General features: G+C 40.4%; 1 protein-coding gene across 1 annotated transcript; it reads left to right on the top strand.

Annotated features, from left to right (window-relative positions):
* Positions 1 to 1115: 1115 nt before the first annotated feature.
* Positions 1116 to 18862, top strand: hat1 (histone acetyltransferase 1). The gene is made up of 11 exons (XM_026145296.2): positions 1116 to 1202; positions 2583 to 2654; positions 2786 to 2861; positions 6380 to 6500; positions 12043 to 12219; positions 12369 to 12490; positions 13074 to 13178; positions 13551 to 13657; positions 14203 to 14354; positions 15276 to 15392; positions 18151 to 18862. The coding sequence occupies exons 1-11, from the start codon at positions 1196 to 1198 to the stop codon at positions 18319 to 18321; spliced, it is 1227 nt and encodes a 408-aa protein (XP_026001081.1). The 5' UTR covers positions 1116 to 1195; the 3' UTR covers positions 18322 to 18862.
* Positions 18863 to 19683: the final 821 nt, after the last annotated feature.

Below are 19683 nucleotides of genomic sequence, written 5' to 3'. Positions count from 1 at the left end.
ACTTTCTTTTGTTTTTTTTCTTAGTCATAATACATTTAGATAGATATTTAGATGTTGAAACATCAACATCTAATTCTGTTTATATGTCATCACATAACACATCTGAACCACCTAAATTTCAGTATTAAGATTTGTGACTGATCTGAGTGGGAAATTGTATAGGTGAAAGTCAAAACTGTCTGGTCAATAAACCTCATTCTTGTCATTTTAATAATATTAGTATCATATCTTTGCCTCTTAGAGTAATGCAGCTTTAATATCATACTTAAATAATTGGAGTTAGTGATAATAAAGTTAGGCTACCTTCATTCATTATCATTATTTGCTAAATTTTAAAGATATGTGACATAACTACTTATCATTTGTATTTGTTCTGCATTTTTCTAAGGTACAATCATGTGAAAAAGAAAAGAATACCCCCATTATACAATAGCTTGTAGAAACAGCTACATAAGCAATAATTTTCTGGTAAAGGTAAATATGTGTATATCATGTGTGTTTAGTTTTAGCCAAATGGGGTGCTGTGCATTATGGCCAAATATCTTATGTTTAACATTTTACACACTATCTGAGGCCTGTACAGTCTGAGATGGAACTCTTGGGTTTTCTGCAGTTTTCCTGAGCATTGCAAAGCCTGAAATTGGTTTGAATTTAATAGAATGTCCACTCCTGGGAAATGAGTTAACACACACATGAATGCTCCAGTCCAGCAAAATGCCAAAAGTTCTATTTTTTATAGGGATGGACACACTTGTTGATCAAGTTCATCAAGTGTTTATGAAAAAAAGGGCTATGAGAAATTACAATACGGTGTAGCATGTTAATAGCTAAAAAACAGAAAAGTGTTCCTTTAAGAAAAAAAGAAAAAACAGATAATCACTTTGATGAAACGATGAACGTATCTCAGTTCAGTGTTTTGTTTTTTATTTGGCGTGTAACGACGTAATCGTAACTTTTTTAACTTTTAGTTTAATCCTGTTTTTAGATATTCTGTTTTAAATCTTGTAATAACTTATAATACATTGTTGATATTTTGTGAAAGAAAAACTTTAAATGCTTTAATTTCTTTTACACTTTACTAAAAAAAAAAAAAAAATCCACATCCTGTTGTCACGGAAACACGCTTACCCGGAAGTCCTACTAATTCCGCGGGTCTTTTGGGACAACACTGCTACGTACAACACAGTGTGCAGAAATGGCGGGTAAGGTCGCTAATCGTTTTAAGGTTGGGTTTCCTTGTCTTTGTTTTAATGCTGTTCACTGTCAGGTGGACTTCAGTGCTGCTTTAAGCTCGCTGGAGTTGTAAACCAGCTCGCGATGTCTTCGAAAACACAACGTTAGATTTCGGAGGCAGCAGCTGGCCTGTTTGCTAACGTTAGCAACCCGTTATCAAGCTGATAATGTTTGTATGCTTGTGTGCTTCTGTAAGGCTTTGATTTCAGGTTGAATATAGGCTTTGAATAGAGGGATGATGCGCATGTAATGTTAGTTTAGACCATTTTATGTAACGTGGAGTAGCTGACCAAGTGTTTATATTCTGTTTGCGTGCCTTTATATAACATCTTGACACATATTTTGAACTAAGAGGCTGGCATGCTTATTTGATAGGACCACACTAGTAGCTCATCCGGTCAGAGCACAGGATCTACAGTTTTACATCGTGGTAAATCTCTGTTTGTCCATGGGTTGCACAGCTATAGTCCAGTTAGGTATAAGTCGGGCTTGAGGCAGAGTTTAAAAGAGCTGTTGATGTTTGCAACAATAGGGTTCTTGGTGGCAGGTGAGGTTGTTCACATCATCAGTCATAAGCTGGAGCAGTGGCTCTCTAATGGCCAGCCTCATTCTGCCGACTAGACATTATTGTAACTGCAAAAGTAATAATGAAATTTAAATTTACTACATTATTACACATCAGTGGCCCTTGTGGAAAGTGGCGAGGAGCTAAAACCTGTCACTTTTTATTTCCCTCTTGATAAACTGAGCAAACTCTGTTTGCAGTAGTGACCCACAGGTTGAGAAATTAGGACAGGCAGAAGTCCCTGCTGACTATGATGTTTGCAGATGACATTATGATCCGTAGTGAGAGTAGGGAGCAGGTGGAGGAGAGGCTGGAGGTGTTCTGTGGAGAAAAGAGGAATGAAAGTCAGTGGAAGCAAATCAGAATACGTGTGTGTGTACGTGAATAAGAGTTAGATGGATTGGAAGGAGTGGAGGTCATGAAGGTGGATGTTTAAATACTTGCGATGAACTCCGTGAAGGAAGAGATTGTACGAGAGAGGTGGAGATGAGTGTTTGGGGTGATTGTGGCAGGAGGAAGTTGGAGAGGCTGAGATGGTTTGGACATGTGCAGAGGCGGGATAGTAGATACATTGGACAAAGGATGTTGAAGATGGAGCTGCCTGGCAAGGAGATAAAGAGGAAGACCTCAAAGTAGATTGATGGATGTACTGAAGGAGGACATGCAGTGGATTTGTGTGACAGAGTTGGTGTGATGTGATGAGGTGGAGTCAGATGATCAGCTGTATTCTCAGGGTGAAATGGAACAATTGTTAACATACTTTGTTTCCTCTGTGTTGCCCCAGATGTAAACACCATGGAAAAGAAACTGGCTGAGTACAAGTGTGACACCAATGAAGCTATATCCTTGAAGCTGGGTAGGTTTTGTTTTTTCTTCATTTCCCATGTTGTGTTAATGAATAAATGCGTGTATACATTTCCAACATTTTGTGGTACATTTTCCTAATTTCACACTTTAATTGAACATGTTTTTTTCCCCTTCACTCAGTTCGCTTTCCAGAGGATGTTGACGACGACAGCACCACATTCCACCCCGAGTACAGCCACCAAGTCTTTGGAGACGAGTGAGTATTTATAATGATACAAACATAATGTTATCAGGTTTAAAAAATGCAGTTTTTTCTATGCATAAAAACAAAATTAGACAGACACCTTAATGGTAGTTACTAAGTCTGTTCAAATCCAGCTCTCAGGCCCTCTTATCACTCAGGTGTTATGTCAGTTTACAGTTTAGTAAAATAAAACTACAGGGCTCAATACTTGTAGCAGTGTGACTATAAATTTTGTTTTTCACTATACATTTCCCTTGGCTTGTCTTTCTTTGGCTATAAAGTCTAGCGTTCCTTTTGGGTTCCTGCGTTGACTTTATAAAGATGTATTGAAGACATTAACAGTAATTGGCCTCCTTAAGAAAACATATTCATGAATCTTTAATTAAGACGCAGTAAACAGTCAATACATGAGCTGACTGGTAGTGGTTACTGTCTGTTTACATTTTGTGATTTAAGCAATAATTATAAGTGGCATGAATTTGGAGATTAATCTTGCAAATGCAGTAATATGAGGAGGAAATTATGGATGATTTTAGGCCAACAAGTTCATTTAATAACAGCACCCAAATTAAACTCACCTTCAACATCTTTTGAACAAGTAATTCTTTCACAGAAGTTATTGGTGATATAATGACTTGTAACTGTTTACTGCTGTTTGAGCTGAATGGTGGCTGGTTGATCTCTGACACAGAGTCTGCAAGAAATCAGCAAATTTTTAGATGTATAATAAGCATGATGCTGGAGTTCTGAAGCTGATGATGATACAAGTTTTTTTTAGGGAGTCCAAAATTCAGATACTGTGCTACATATGATCAGTGATTTCTGGTGTTCTCTTGCTAATGCTGCGCAGCGCTGGACTGTGAGCACAGGTCCTACCAAAGAACCGTCCCAGATTCTGACACTTTGTTCTGCTGCATGCAAAGGAGCAGATAACAGTCTCTTCTACAGCCCGTACCAGCTCTGCTCTTGTAGCAGCCTGTCTCCTCCACTTATGCATGGATGTGCCATCCTGGTGAAGTTGAACTGCTTCTGTAACATGAATGGAATGCCGGTACCATCTCATGCTACCAGTAGTGACAGGGACACCAGGAAAAAGCAAAACTAGAGATAAATCGAACAGGTTGGCTTAGAAAAGAGTGGCGGTTTTGTGGCCACCACCTGGAAAACCATTTCCCTTTTTGGGGGTTGTCTTCTTGTTGCCTCTCCAGTCCCTTCAGCTTGCACTGATTTAGGTGAAATGGAGTCACAATCATTTCTGCTTCATAACTGGACAGATCAGTCTCCCCGAAGTTTAACAGAGTTTGTTTTATATTGTGATTAAGTGTTCCTATAATATTTTTTGAGCAGTGTAAACTGGCTGCCTCCCTAGAATTGATTTGTTCAAAGCTCTGCAAGCTGCGGCAAGATTAGATCTACTAAAACTTTATCCCAGTTTATTTAAAACTGACACACTTTGATGTTGTGCTTCTAGAAGTCATAATAACTTTGCCTTTTAACCATTTTTCAAAGTAAATATTTTTACAAGAGTCATATCGCACGCTTGTCTCTTAGTCTGACTGGAAGCAAACACAGGGGCGGCCTAAAGCAAATCATAGCTCGTGGTAGTTGAGAGACATTGTTCGTCTGGGACAAGCCACCAATCAATCACAAAGCATAGAGACAGAAAACAATTAAAGCTTGTATTCACACCAATGGGCATTTTTTATTTGCTAGTTAACCCAGCACTTATGGAAGAAGCTGAGGAAACCCGTGCAAGCAGAGGGAGAATACACAAAATCCACACAGACAGGCCTCAACCAGTAGTGGGTCTGAATCCAGGACATTGTTGCAGAGAGGCAGCAAAACACCAGATAACAAAGTTGCAAGTTTATAACCCTGCTAAACATTAGGATCAGTGTCTACATCATGACTGTCTACATCCAAAATTCAGGAAAGGGAACAGTTTCAGAAGTACAGCAGAGCAAAACCAGTGTTAAGAACTGGATCCATCCATCTGCTTGTTCATGGTTGTGCGAGTGGTTCTGTTGCAGAAGAAATGGATCTGATCTACAACTTCACTACTGCTGCTAGTTTGACAGCAGCTCAGGAGATGTTATTGGACTAAGGCATTTCACAGATGGTGATAAGTTTCGGAGCATCAGACTTCACATGCTGCACTAAAATATACCTCTTTCCATATATACTTTAAAAGACTGAGCCATAAAAGTGGCAGTAAACTTTACCAGACATCCAGTCTTACATGCTGTATGTATTAATCAATATCAAAGTGGGCTACTTTTATGATGATTAATTTGCAAAAACACTGCAAGACTCAGAGGGCCCTGCGTATTTTTATGGACATGCCAATTCAAAGTCAGCCTGTATATACATCCACGTCACAGTGGTTCTCCTTTGTTGATAATAAGAATGATAAATAGTTCAGTCATTTCAGAAATGCAACAAAGCATGCTATTAGTGATGTTAAATGTTATGACAATGCAAAAATGAAGTACCAATTAATCATAAATGGCCCACTGCAGAGTCGTCACATAGCTAAAGATTTGAATCATGTTCACCTATTAGTAATGTTGATAGGCTAATTTATTTTAAAGCCTCTGGCATCTTCATTATAAGACTCAAATGTGTCTCCATACAGTTGTAATAGTAAAGGTCCTGAGCCTTGCACATTTTCTTTGCCCCTGTCAGGGTTTATGAAGTGTGATTCGGTCTGATAAGTGGCCCCTGGAGTGCATGAGTTACTCCACATTTAAACTGCCCACACCAGTGGTTTGATTAAGGATTTTTACTTGCATTTTAAGGTAACACATCCCCACCCCCCCTAGTTTTAGTCAGTTAACTGATTTTATTAATGACTAGCAGAAAACTTTGCTGTTGCGTCACTGACAGAAAGTTTTAAAAATAATATACGTGATTCTTCCTGATGGACAGCACACAGTGATGTTTCCAGTGTCGGATTCACAGAAAGGAACATAATGTGCGAACATAAATGATAATTGGTCTTGCATGTTATTGTAGAGCTGCGAAATTACTGTAATGTGATGCACAAAAGAGGCACTGAACCGGAGCAACACTGCATTATTGGCAGTGACACCTGTGTCGGCGCATAGACTTACAGTAGCACGTCGTTAACGTTTCTAAATTGCATTTCCAAATTAGTCAAAACTAGGATTGGTTATTTTTGCACTTGCTGCAATCAGCTCAAAGGGAACTCTGTAATTGGGGCATTAATTATTTCGGCAAGCGTAATTGCTAGTAAACCTTAATCACAGTTGCATAATGATGAATCTATTTTGTCATAAACTGCCAGTGATATAACGATGAACGAAACAATGCAGCACAGCGAAATAAGTGACCTGTGATAAGCATTTATTATAAACTCCAGGTGTATATTTGTTTTTATGTAATGGGAATAATTGATGTTCGTTATTGTCCCTCTGAACATTACACAAAGCAGTCCTTTTTACAAATCACTGCCCGACTTTTTGTAATCTTGTTTGGATTTTTAGTAATTTCAGTCACTTTCTGTGCAGTGAGGTTGCTTTTGGCTACAAAGGTCTTCAGATTCAGCTCTTCTACGCCGCGGGGAACCTGAGTACCCTCTTCAAAGTGAAATATACCTCAAAAGTCACAGAGACGTTCGACTGTGTGGAGGTAAGTCATTTCTTTATGCCGTTCTTTTATCATACTTGCATCAGCCTCTTTGTTGTGTTATCGTGGGGACAATAGACAATAGATACCTGTGTTCTGCTCACTGTTTATCACAATCAGAGGCCGCCAGTATAGACATAAACATAAAAATAATACTTGAATATGAAGAAAAGATGACAAAACTTTGCCTCCTGCTGAAAAGTAGTGTTTTTCTTTCCAAAAACTGCTCTATTGTGCTTTTAATAATTATGTAAAACACAGTCTAGCCCGAGAGTGGATTTTTCACTTAGTCATTTATTGTGTAAGTGTTGTTGAGTCATGACGCCTGCATCAACACAGTCTTGCTTTATTTAAAAAAAATTTTTGTTACAAAGTTTCTACATGCTAAATACCAGCTGCTAAAAGTTTGAATTTCATTCATCAGGTGGTAGATAATCAGTGAGAAACTCGTGTTACCCTGTGTCTGCGTAAGAATATGCTTGTCTGGTACAACTGTGTGAGTGGAGTCCAGTCATACCGATGTAATACACAGCACTGTAAACAAACATGCCACAACATCTAGTAACAATTAACCAGAGATGTTTTTAATGTCCAAATCAAGTCAGCTCAGTGTACTGATCCAAAACTTTGGGGGGGGGGGTACTAAACGCTATGTTCAGCTTAATCCAGCTCAAGTGTACAAACAAGCCGACTGAGCTAATGGAAGTCTAGTGCGGAGGTGATAAATGTCTTTCTCTCTCTCTCACACACACACACACACACACACACACACACAATTTTGTCACTGAATTAAAAGCAAGGTGGAAATGTTCAGGAGAGACGAGGTCCAATCACAACTAATTGAATTGTGTGGAAAGGCAGGACAAGTTTGGAATTGATCCAATCAGAAGTAATCTTGCCAATCTTATCCGTTTTCTAAACTTTGAACAAGGCCTGAAACTGGCTCTCAACCCCCTACTTGCTCTCTTTGGTACAGTGGGTGAGGATGATAAGTATATTGCCGGCGCACAATGTCGGGTGCTGTCCTTTGGTTCCCTCCTGGCTAGGTGTGCCATTTTGATGAGGTGGAAGGCCACTGCCCCGCCCACCCATGTTCAGTGGCTTGCTGATCTTATGTCGTGTCTCAGTCTTGAAAAGATCCACTGCTCCATCCAGAACCAAAAGGGCACATATGATAAAATCTGGGGTCTTCTTCTGTCAAACTTCTTTAACCTTGAATTTAAGGATGTTCCTGCTGACTAACAGATTTGCTTATTCCGTAGAGGTCTGATGTGTGTCTGTGTTAATGGGAATGTGAAGCTCAGTGATGTTGCAGCTAACTTCTGTGTGGTTTGTAATGAAAGGTCTTGTTAGTATCAATCACCCCTTCCGGGTTGTGGTGTTTTGTTAACTTTTCTTTTGCCTATGCTCTAACGTGAGAAGTTCTGCTCTCTATTCAATGTAACCAGTTTTTGCGTTTCCATTCTTTTTCCTTTTTGTAAACTGTATACACAATCACTCAACAAAAACACTTTGAGTCGAAGTAATCTTGTGCAGTAAGGTTTGATGTGCACATTTGATTTCCCCCATACAAACAGGGTGGGTACTGCTACCTCCCATGCTCCCTGTTTCATGGAAGCACGACACAATGTCAACACCCGGGAGGAGGAGAGTAGACATATGGAAATGTTTTGCATTTGATGTCACCTACAATAAGAATCTTCATAAACCATGTGGCTCAATTGTTGTTGATTTAGTCCGCTATAATCTTACACTCATCTAAATCGAGACTAAAAGTAGAACAGCTTAGGTAACTAAAATTTGACTAAAACAAAATCAAAGTTTGCTGTTAAAATTAACACTGTATACCGTTTGAATCGGTCCGGTTCGTTTGGGTGGATGTGAACACGCTAACGCGGTAATCACACTTTAGCATGTTGGGTGGGTGTGGTACAAAACTGCTTACAGCCTGAAAGGACAGTTTGTTCTGTCCTTTAACAGTAACAGTTACCTGATAAGACGCATTAGTTACATTTTATGCAAAAAAAAATGTAAAAAGAAATAAAAGAAAAAGCCTCTGTGCGTTAGGCTTTCACTGGGTCACTTTATGACCAGCTAGGCTTGCAGTCCACTGATGGAAACTCTGATAATGATAAAGAGGAAGGTGTTGCTAGCCAGGCTGCCAGCCTGGGACATCGTGTCGAACAACAACTGTATTTTTATTTGAACAAAACTAGATGACGTCATCAAATTCAAACTGATTCTTTCAGTTCAATTTTTGAAAAGGATACACATTCGCAGTTTATTCATACAAGTTTATCATTTTTTGAAATAGCAAAAACAAATAGCTGAAACTGCAACTTCGTCTCGAAGTTAACTTTGATTTCACCTTCCTGTATTTAGATTCTAGTTTAATTTGTGATGCCTGCTTCCATCACACATAGTCTTAAATTTAAAGCTGTCTTACGAGCGTCTTAAAAGAGTCCTAAATTTCCTCTGTAAACAAACAAGTCAACTCAGCTCCTCTCTGAATCCACTTTGGTAAACAGTAGAAAACTGTGTAAAAGATCTGAAGCGCCTACGACGCATTTCTGTTAATCTGAGAAGGGGGGGAGACATGTATTGTATTTTTGACAGTAGTTTTGTGAATGTTAGATTCGATACCCCGTGTCACGTATAATTTGTGTGTTTTGAACTAACAGCAGGTGACGGGAAAAGCGTAAATGGAACAGGATTTTATTTTATTTGTCAAAACATATCAAAAAAACAGCTCAACATATCAAAGTATGGCACAAAAGATGTCCTTATTAATCTGAACTTTTTAACAAATCAGGCTGTAATTTTCATAGACCAACACGAGGCAGCTTCCCTGAGGCGTTTCCTCCCTAATTGTGCGATCGATTACACTTTAAGGGAAGCAGATAAACCTAAGGCGCTTTAACAGAGGGCCCTCGCAGCCTCTCCCGGAGGGGAGAGCGTGACATTATTCCAGTTAGAGATCTCCTGTTTTGTTAGACTAAATCTCATCACACCACGGTCCCCTGTGTGTCTGCGCTAATCCCACTCCTCCCTCTGAAGAGAATGGTTGTATAAGCGGGGGTCCAACACGAGGCATTGATTTTTAGAGCTTTCTGTAATGGAATCAGCAGGGGGAGTAATGTGACCCGGTTGGATATATCGTACACGTATTTGTAGGAGTGAATTATTGCTCGAGTTAGTGACAGTTGAGCTCCTTGAGGCCGAATGTGTGTAAACGTATCAAAAAAGGAGATGCTTGTTTTATCTAACGACGGCTGCTGATGACTTTATAGTTAATTTTAACTCTCGTCTGCTTAGTATGTAAAGTTTCCTGCCATTTCTTTTTCCCTTTTTTTTAATTGCCAGTCAGAGTTATTTACATATGAACAGCCAGTATTTGGACAAAAGCGGACAGTAAAGCGAAATGCTTGTCCTGGGTTCTCTTCTTCCTCTGAGACTTCACAAAAGGCCACTGGCAGCTTTGAATATTTCCTCACGCTGTCAAACATGCAAAATGAATACCAGAATTAGCAAGGGCCCCTACTGAGGTCAAATGATTCAACTGGGGGACATCTGTCTTGTCTGCAAGCAGCAGGGGGGCTTCGCTACTGGACAATGTGGCCTTCAACTGGTGGTAGTGGAAGTGCTGGTATAACTTAGTTTGGTGTGTCTGTGCATGCGGTGAAATTATAAATAACCTCATATGGAATATACAGACATGATTTCTTTCCTCTCAGGCAAATCCCCCCCCCCCCCCCCAAAAAAAAAAGGCAACCAATTTACGTTTTTTAAAGGTAAAAGACAGCCATTACCTGTTTTTTAAAGCCGATATTCAGACGTGAAATGTGATGGCAGTGTGTGTGCCTCTACTTGGTGTTGACCCCTGAGTGTTCACCTTGTTAAGGGTTTGAGTGCAGCTGGTGTAGAGGCAGAGTGCGAGGGGAGCAGCAGAGTTCAGGCTGCATCTGAAGAGTGTTTGTCTCTGAGTGCGTGTGGACGGTCGGGGTGCGGTGCAGCTGGTGAGAAACGAGGGGAGGCTGAGATGGAGTTGATGCAGCTGCCACGCTGATACAAGACTGATCAAAACTCACCTTTCTCCCCTTTAAATCAGTCCAAACCCCCCCACACCCCCCACCCGCCATACTGCTGGACTTTTCCCAGAAGAAAAACAAATGTAGTACCAGATGTTTATTCCACGCAGGCTGGTAACTATAGGAAATTGCTGAATACCTCTAATAGTTTTATATTAGCCTCATAATCCACGTTAATGTGTAACACTTTGACTGTAAACAGAAAAATGACTGCAAATGTTCAGCGTGGCACGGCCTCAGGATTGGATTAAAGAGATGGAATAATGCCGACACAACAAATTAGGTGGTTTGTGCTCCCTTTGTGCTTCTTGTTAGAAATCAAAGACATTAACAAAGTGTTCTAAAGGAACATTATTAAGTTATATTCATGCCAAACTAAAGCATCTATTCTGGAAGGCTGTGCAATTTAGTGTCTAGTATGTAAGAGAGTGGCCAGCACAAAGAGACTTGTTTGTCCATGGCCTTTTAAGTGTGGTCCTTGTTCCCTAGAAATGTGGCCGAACAATTACAATGGCTAAGAGGCATTCAGCTGCAGGTGCATTACTTCCAGTTAGATATTAGCTGATGTCTGAAAGGGGGGAATTAGCAGTATGTTGTATTAGCCTTTTGTAGTGCATTTTGCTCAGACCTTCTTCATTTCCCAGTTTTCAATGCTGAGCAGCAAGGGTCTCTGTGCTGAAATAATGCCCATCACACATGTAAATGGTGTGAAAGGGCTGCTTAGCAAAGTGTTCTCATGTCAATCCTTGTGGAAATGGATACAATGCAAACATTACAGCTGAACTAACCACACGTTGCACTGAGTAAAAAGTCCAAGGGTAGGACCTCTTTGTCTCGGAGGCTCTTTGAAAACGCAGGGGCAAATTCATTTGATTGGGTTCACTTGGCAGGATTAGAGGAGAGGCCTCTATTATGGATGCCCAAAGGTTTGTTAAGTTGAGATCAATTCATAAGATTTTATTTCCCAGTGAGAAGCAGAAATGCGTTTATTGTGGCAACTTCATCACATATTCATGGTTTAACATAAGTAGTAAATGTACTGATTTAAGTGGGCTTTTCATCGTGGAGGGGCGGGAGGGAGGAGGGTGCTGCTGTGGTCTGCTCAGCTGACAGTTTTAATTGCCTAATGGTTTTCTTTTCATTGGCGCCAAACACGTATGCTCCCGGTTGGAGTTTGCGGGATATATTGCACTCTTTTTCAACGACAAAAATTACCACTCGGAAAAGTCCCCTAGGATCAAACTCGAAACCCTCGACGTGTTTGTAGACGTCAACTTTTTCCTGAAGTTTTATGATTATTCAGCTACATAAACGACACCACACTGGTTTAGCGCCAATATATACATATATGTATAAATACGGGAAAGATGCAGAGATAGGCGAGATTAGGTGTTGAATCGCTAAATGTGTTCACCTTGTGTTTTATTGTTTTTGGGTTGTTTTTTTTCTTTCTCCAGGCTGATGACGTCGAGGGGAAAATTCGGGAAATTATTCCTGCTGGGTTCACCTGCAACACCGATGACTTCATCTCACTGCTGGAGAAGGAGGCCAATTTCAAGCCCTTCGGCACCCTGCTTCACACGTACACGGTCCACAGCGAGGAGGCAGGAGAACTCACGTACCAGATTCACAAGGTGGGGGACCAAAAAAGTCATCAAAGCAAACCCGCAAAGCCTTTTAGGTTTTAAAATCAGCTTGCTTTTTCATCTGGCGGATAGTTTTGCATCACAGCGATGCAGATGAGATTTAAACCCTCTTATTTTCGCTGCATTCGCCCCCACAGGCTGAGGTTACCTGCCCGGGATTCCGGGAGTACCACGAGCGCTTGCAGACCTTCCTCATGTGGTTCATAGAGACTGCCAGTTTCATTGACGCAGACGACGATCGTTGGGACTTCTTTCTTGTGTGAGTGCCCTCCTTAATTGACATCAACCCCCCGCACACACACGCACACAGAGCTCTAGCCCGCAGCTTTTATTGTGTCATTGAAAAACAAAGCCCCCCTTTGAGGCGCTTGTGACCAATTACCATGCCAGTTTGATTATATTTCCCCCCGGTAGGAGAATTGTTGATCAGGGAAGAGCTTCCTTTGTGCCAGAAGGCCTTTTCAGATTTTTCAGGGGCAAGAGCTGAATTGAATACTGTTGTCTTTTGAAATACTGAACAATGTCTTAACAGTAAAAAGAGCCTCTGCCAGTGTTTTCTTTACCCTGGCACCTATTAATGGTTACAATGGGGAAAATGGGCTGAAGTGAGTTTGAGGAGCTCAGTCCGTCCTCCAACCTCTTCTCTTCCTCTAAGTTGCAGTACTCCAATTAAGTGCATAATGTATTCAGGTTGCAGCAGGTGTACCAATCGCGGCGCTGGCTGCTCCAACGTGCTGATGTCAGGGGGGTCAGGGGTGGGCACGGGAACAGAGAGGCTAAAATGGACACTGCATGGGAGTGTGCCTGTAATTGACCTGTTTTCCTTTGTGTTTTATCTGCAGATTTGAAAAGTACAATAAAGATGGGGAGACTCTCTACGCAACTGTTGGCTACATGACAGTTTATAATTACTACGTATACCCAGACAAAACCCGACCACGTGTAAGGTAATTGCCGGGGCAGCACGTGCCTTCCCATTCTTTTGTACGAGAAAGGAGTGGAAAATTATACATTTCTTTATCCTCTTCCCAAAGAGCCCAAATTACTGGCTTATATAGCCAACTATTCAACCAGATTTTGTTTCAGTACCAAACCAGGGTGATTTGTATCTGAAAACAACTTTATAGATAAGCTTTTGATTTGATTTGATTTGATTTGTTGCATTGATGGATCCGTGTATTATTTTCTGCTTTCAATCAAAGCGAATCTGCTCCTGCTGAGAAAAACAACAAATTCTGAAGAAACCTGTTTTCTTCTTGTTTTCTTTTCCTTTTTTTGGCATTTATATTTGTGTCTGTGTCTGACCTTTAACTAAACAGCCAAATGCTGATCCTGCCTCCGTTCCAAGGAGAAGGTCACGGAGCTCAGCTTCTGGAGGCAGTACACAGATTTTATTGCAGCTTGCCCAAAGTGCAAGACATCACAGGTGAGCATCTTACTTATTTTTATTTATTTATCCCCCCCCCCCCCTTTAAAACGCAATTACTATGTTGAAGAAGGTGGGATAAACATTTAATCTAAGATCCAGGCGTCACCCACGAACAGTTTAAACGATTTTTCTCTGCAGTTGGTGGATCCAGACGGTGAGTTAATTTGGAGGGCTGGCTCGTATACCAGAATGTGCTCTATTGAAACTAGTTGGATCGAAATAGATGCTTTGCATGGAGATGGAGGGTGAATACTAAAGAGGCATCCCAGCCTTTTCTTTTCAGAATGAAAACCTATTCAAGACAGAACTTAAAAGTTTAGCAGTGAATAGGAAGAAGGGTTCCTGCTAACAGTTCCTCTGGTTTTTTGCCATATTTCTACTTTGAAAAGTTCCAAGGTGTGAAGTATATTGTTGTTTCTTTCACTCCTCCTCTATCTTAACACACTGGGATTGAACCAGGCCATCTGTGTCAGGGGTGTTGAAAAATCAGATTAACACCATCAGCTCATTTGAGTCTTATTGTGGTTTTTGTCTGTTCACAGCTGAAGACCCCTCTGAGAACTATGTGAAGCTGAGAGACTACGTGCTGGTGAAGCTTTGTCAGGGCCTGCCATCCTTCGCTGTAGACAAGCTGCACCTCGGCTTCTCAGCTGACATGATCAAAGAGGCGCAAGACAAGCTGAAAATTAACAAGGTGCCGTATGAGGGTGCAGCTGTGATAGGTTTGCAAAATTGAGTTTTATTAGTGAGGAAGAAAAGGTTTGATGACCTTTGTTATGTTTATTACTTTTTTTAGAGCAGAGATCCAAAAAGATTTTATTTGTTGTTACCAGAGGTGTGGAAAAGTCTCTGAAAGCACAGAGTTTAGTGCCTTAGTCCTGCTATTCTCTGTTTCCTGCCATATATGCACTGTTACAATAATGGATGGGAAAAATATTAAAATAATGTGGTCAGCGTTGTACAAGTCATCACTTCAGACTGCACTAAATGCTCCGTTTCTGGGGGTTTTCTCTACTCTCAGATCTGTGTGGGAACACAGCAGCCTCAGACACATGCACAAACCTTCTATTTGCCAGTGGAAGCAAATCCGAAGACAGTTGTGTTAAAAAGAGGGAGGAGCTTAAAAGCGGCTGCGCCACAGTCCAGTATCAGATAAATATTCAATATGTTGAATAGGGCTCCAAACACAGACGCAGGCAGTTCATTTCAGTATCAAATACAAAAACTGAGATATGCTTTTTTTCTTTTCCGCTGTTAAATATGTGCACGGTTGCAAATGTTAGCAAATCAGTTTGCACGCTTTATTTACTTACTGAGAAATGACCTCCCAAAAATACATAAATACTGCCTATACTAGTATAGTATATAGCATAGTAGCAACTCATTTTGTTCCTTTGCTCTAAATGCTACTCAGTTCTCTGTTCTTTGATGCTGCTGCATATCATATCATATTTTTGTTTTTTCTGTTTTTTTCTTTTACAACCTGCCCGTAACTGCTTAGGACTTCCTGTAGCCATTCAGCTGGGAAGTGTGTTTGACTCCTGTTGAGGCGTAATGATTTATTTTGAAAGTAATTAAATGAAAATAATTATCTTGTTTTTTTTATTGTCTGCAGAAACATGCCAGGCGAGTTTATGAAATCCTACGCCTCAGAGCGACAGACATGAGCGATGAAGACAAAGCGAGAGAGTACCGCTTAGAGGTGAAGAAGAGGCTGTTCGGACCCTACAGGGTGAGGTTTTAATTTTCACAGCTTCGCCGTGGTGTACTTTACATGTCAGTGTGGAGCGGGTCCAAAAAAGTGCCTGCAAAGTGACATTCAAAGTGATTCCTCGGTGCATTCGAATAAATCTGAATGTCAACTTGTCTCTGCTGCTGTCAAACAGGAATCCAGTGTGCAGTCTTCCACCTTTTGTTAGCATAACATTATAGCTATTCAGTGTAGGAAGAAAAGTGGCCCGTGTACTGCACACACTTGATCAGCTTACAGCTCCGTATTGTCACTGTTTATTATGTTACCTTTTAAAACAGCAGAAAAATTGATCTTCAGTCCTGTGAAAATTGATAGAATACTAGTGCCGCATTGTTACAGCCACAATAGGGCGCACCAGGCGTCTGTGGTTTTGCTGCCGCTGGAGCTTTTTTCTATTCAGGCACATGTCATTAGTCGGGATTTGCATTTCTTTGAAGGAAATAATTTTCATGAAAGTGTGTTTAAAGCACTTTGTCAGAAAGCTGCTACTATTCAGAATTCACTCCTTTTCATTTGATTCTTATCAAATGGTTTCTTGATGGACTTTTTTTTTTGGAGGGGGGGGGGGTTTGAGAGACTGAGCGAACAGAGTATCGAAAATGTCCGTTATTCTGCGTCTTGATTCTTGTCAGTGGGAAATGCTGTGTCTATGCACCAGAATAACTCCCTGCATCCTGTTTGGCTTGTGATATTTTATGTCCGATCTGCTCGCTGAGGCTTTGCATACTATCCATTAGAGACTTTGCTGTCATCAGGGCAACCGCATGTCTCAAAAAAGGCAGAATGTGACATGGAAAAGACCTATGCGGCGAAGTGGGAAGGAGGAATTCCTTGGGAGAGTGGCAACGAAGGATCTGGTGGCCAGATGCAGAGCCAGATTTTCCTTCCCTGAGGAGATTTTGCATGTAGTTAGCTGAATGGCAGAGCTGCTCTGTGAACGTGAAGGGGGATTTTGCATTTCTGCTCTTACCGCCAATTCCCCAGCGACTGTGTGTGCATGCACGTGTGTGCAGGCTTTTCACACAGCCGATTAGACTGCACAATGTAAGAGAAAATGCACAATAACACTTTTCAACACGACGTTACGGTGTGATAAACAAAAACTGTAGCCTTTAACAGGTGTGCTGATAACACAGATCCCCAAACACCGTGTACCCTTTGCCCAAGGGTGACTGAAAGCAGGTCATCTTCTTATTAGAAGGTTGGGTGTTGCTGCTCTAGTCTTCGTGCCAAAGGGGAAGAGAATTCCTCCTGATGCCTTCATCAGAAATCAGACTGTGTGTATAATGTTAGCTGGAAAGCACTTAGACATAGAAAAAAGTGCTTTTATTAAGGTGTGTGTGAACATGTGAACGACACACGTTGTATAAAGTCAAGTAGAAGAGCGGTGTATATATAAGAACCAGTCCATTTACCAATAAATACAGAAATAAAATAAATTACTAAATTGGAGTTTGGAGATGGGGAAGGCATCGTGTGTGTGGTCTGATTTATTATGTTTGATGCTGCGTTTGCAACGTGTCTGTCGCATGTTCATTATCTAATCTAACCACCCATGTCCAGAAATAGCAGCGATCAATTTCACTTCTTTTTCAAGTGTCAAGACATATAAATGATAATCACTGGTTATTAATTCTCTAGAGGTATAAAATAACCTAAAGTATATTTCTGTGTTGTATAGTATGTGTAACAGATCTTTAAACTTTAAAAGCTACTTAGCATTTAAGATGTTGTTTTTTTTATTTTTGTTTTTTTGTTTTTAATTTTCTTTTGAACGTTGTTTGCCTTTGTTAGACAGGACAGTTCAGAGAGTAAAGACAAAAAAAGGACCAGACCCCTGGAGTAAAGACTAGTCTATGCTTCACGGGTTTTGTATCAATCGGGTAAACCTACAGCAGAACCATCTCACCTAGAAGCAGGACCTCTTCTAGGTGAGATGGTTCAGGTGTATTTTACCTGTAGGCAGCCCCCGGGTAGATGAAGGACAGAAATTGGTAAAGCCCCCACAACTCGGACCCGCATAATTATGAGAAAATGGATTGATGGATCTCCATTGTTCACATTTTTGAGCTATTTAACGACTGTAAACTTCTGCCGTCGTCTTCTGTCATGAGGAGGATTTCAGACACTGTTTGATGGATTACTGTACACTAAGAACCCTTTATTAGAGAGTAACTCATTCTCTAACTTTCCAATAACGAGCCATGCAGTCAAAACCATGATGTTAAAGCCATTGAAAGAAGAATGTGTGTTACACAATAAAGACCGAATAAAGAGATGACTCCAAAGATGAGAGAGTAGCATATACAAAGACTTTAATGGAGGTTATTTTTCTGATATTTAATCAGTTTTTCATATAAAAAGACTCCAGTGCATTGAAGTTTAAGTCTTTTTTGGTATTGGAGGGTTAAAAAAAAACCCTCAAATCTTTTCATAAACCAATTAAAAGAAAAATTATGCTAAGTAAACATTTTAAACTGATGACTTTCTGGCTGCAGTCTTTCTTCTCTATGCCAGACAGCAGCTTTAAACTCTTCCTCTATACAGAGTTTGTCTTTAATCAAAAACAAGACAAAAAAACTGCAACTACTATGCTGAAAAGACAAGAGAGCCTTCTTTAGGTGTTTATCCAACATGTGCTGAAGACACAGGAGAGCGTTTGAGCCAAAATTTGAAATCAGAAGAATTTGTATGCATGCGGCCTCAGCCACTGATTTATGTCATTTATTTTGTGCAGAAGAATCAGAGGGAGCTGGCGAAGATGAGGAAGTGCCTACGGCCAGAGGAGCTGGTGTCCCACATGAGTCAGATGGACACTCAGACACAGCACGAGGAGCTGGAGAAGAGTTACCAGGATGTTGTGGAGGACTACAGGAGAATCATTGAGAGGCTAGCATCACAGGCCTGATCTGACTGTGAGAGGCTCCTGACCTGGAGCGTACCCGCTCCCACATTACCACAGGCTTTTTGCAGCAGCCAAGAAGAAGACCTCTTGATGCAGCAAAAAAAGGAAAACAAATAAAGAAATCACTGTTTTAATTGAAGAGTGTCACAAATGTATAGTAGCTGGTGATAGGCTGTAGTAGAAAAGGGCCTTTCTGTTTCCCAGCTGGTGTTGATACAGTAGAGGTGAGTAGTGCAGCCCAAGGGCAGAGACTTCCTGTTTGCTTCATGTGTTTAAATCACAACGTTTGACATGAAATGACACGTAATATTTCACAGGTGATCAGAGGTACACTGTCCTGCAGAGAAACCCTGCTTCTTTTCCATCATAGACATTTTTTAAGAGCTTTTGTCAGAACAGTTCCCAGTGTGTGTGTGTGTGTGTGTGTGTGTGTGTGTATGTGTGTTTTGAAGCACTTCATACTGAAAGTTAAAAAAGAAAAGTGTTTTTTGTATTTTTGGTGTGATTCTTGTCATTGAGAAGAAAATAAAATGGAGCAACTGAGTTTCTGTTTTTGGTCGTTAAGCTTTATTTGATATAATGATTTTCTGCTCAGAAATACAAATGTACTGTTTGAAATAAACAATTTAGCATAAAAATATTTTGAAAGCAAATTAAGAAGACAAATTAAAATGTGGTCTATAGCACTGTTAGTGCTGCAGGCTTTTTTTAAGATTATCAGGTTAGAATATGAATAGCACCAATAGGATTAGAACTACTTTATTTGGATTCAGTGTACTTCACCGATGTATTTACATTGTTCCTCCTGCTTTTTTACTCCACTTTGTTTTGGATGCAGTGATTGCACTTTGTACTCACTGGTCAACTGTGGCACAGGAAGTAGAGTGGTCTACTAATTAGAAGATCAGTGGTTTTATACGGGCTCCTCTGTATGTCAAAGTACACCCCCCCCCCCCCACCTCATTGAGCCCGCCCCTCATTGAGCCTGGTTCTGCCTGAGGTTTCTTCCTGTTAAAGGGGAGTTTTTCCTTCCCACTATCGCCACATCCTCAGATGGGTCCTCTGATTGTTGGGGTTTTCTCTATATTATTGTAGGGTCTTTAACTTACAATATATGAATCAGTTACTGCAAGTACTTTAAATATATTTAGTAGAATCTATGTACTATTAAGCTACTTAAGTAGGATTTTAACATTTACTTAAGTAAAAACAATTCACCTATTTAAATAATAGGGTTTAAATATGTGCAAATTTGGGGCGTGGTCACTTTAACTAACAGGTGTAGCCGTATGCTAGGTGTCGCCTCTGCTAAGAGAAGAAACTGAGCTGGACCTTCTAAAGTGGTCTCGTGTTTTTAATTGTACT

Source organism: Astatotilapia calliptera, chromosome 16 (assembly GCF_964374335.1).
Source record: "Astatotilapia calliptera chromosome 16, fAstCal68.1, whole genome shotgun sequence".
In the NCBI taxonomy this organism is placed as follows: domain Eukaryota; kingdom Metazoa; phylum Chordata; class Actinopteri; order Cichliformes; family Cichlidae; genus Astatotilapia; species Astatotilapia calliptera.
Note: the sequence above shows the minus strand (reverse complement) of the source record. Positions and strands in the feature narration are given on the sequence as shown.

What these genes read in the sequence shown, in the direction of transcription:
- hat1 (XM_026145296.2), top strand. An exon ending in AAAACCCGACCACGTGTAAG is followed by an intron (nt 13,179 to 13,550) that starts GTAATTGCCGGG and finishes TTAACTAAACAG; the next exon opens with CCAAATGCTGATCCTGCCTC. An exon ending in ACAAGCTGAAAATTAACAAG is followed by an intron (nt 14,355 to 15,275) that starts GTGCCGTATGAG and finishes TATTGTCTGCAG; the next exon opens with AAACATGCCAGGCGAGTTTA.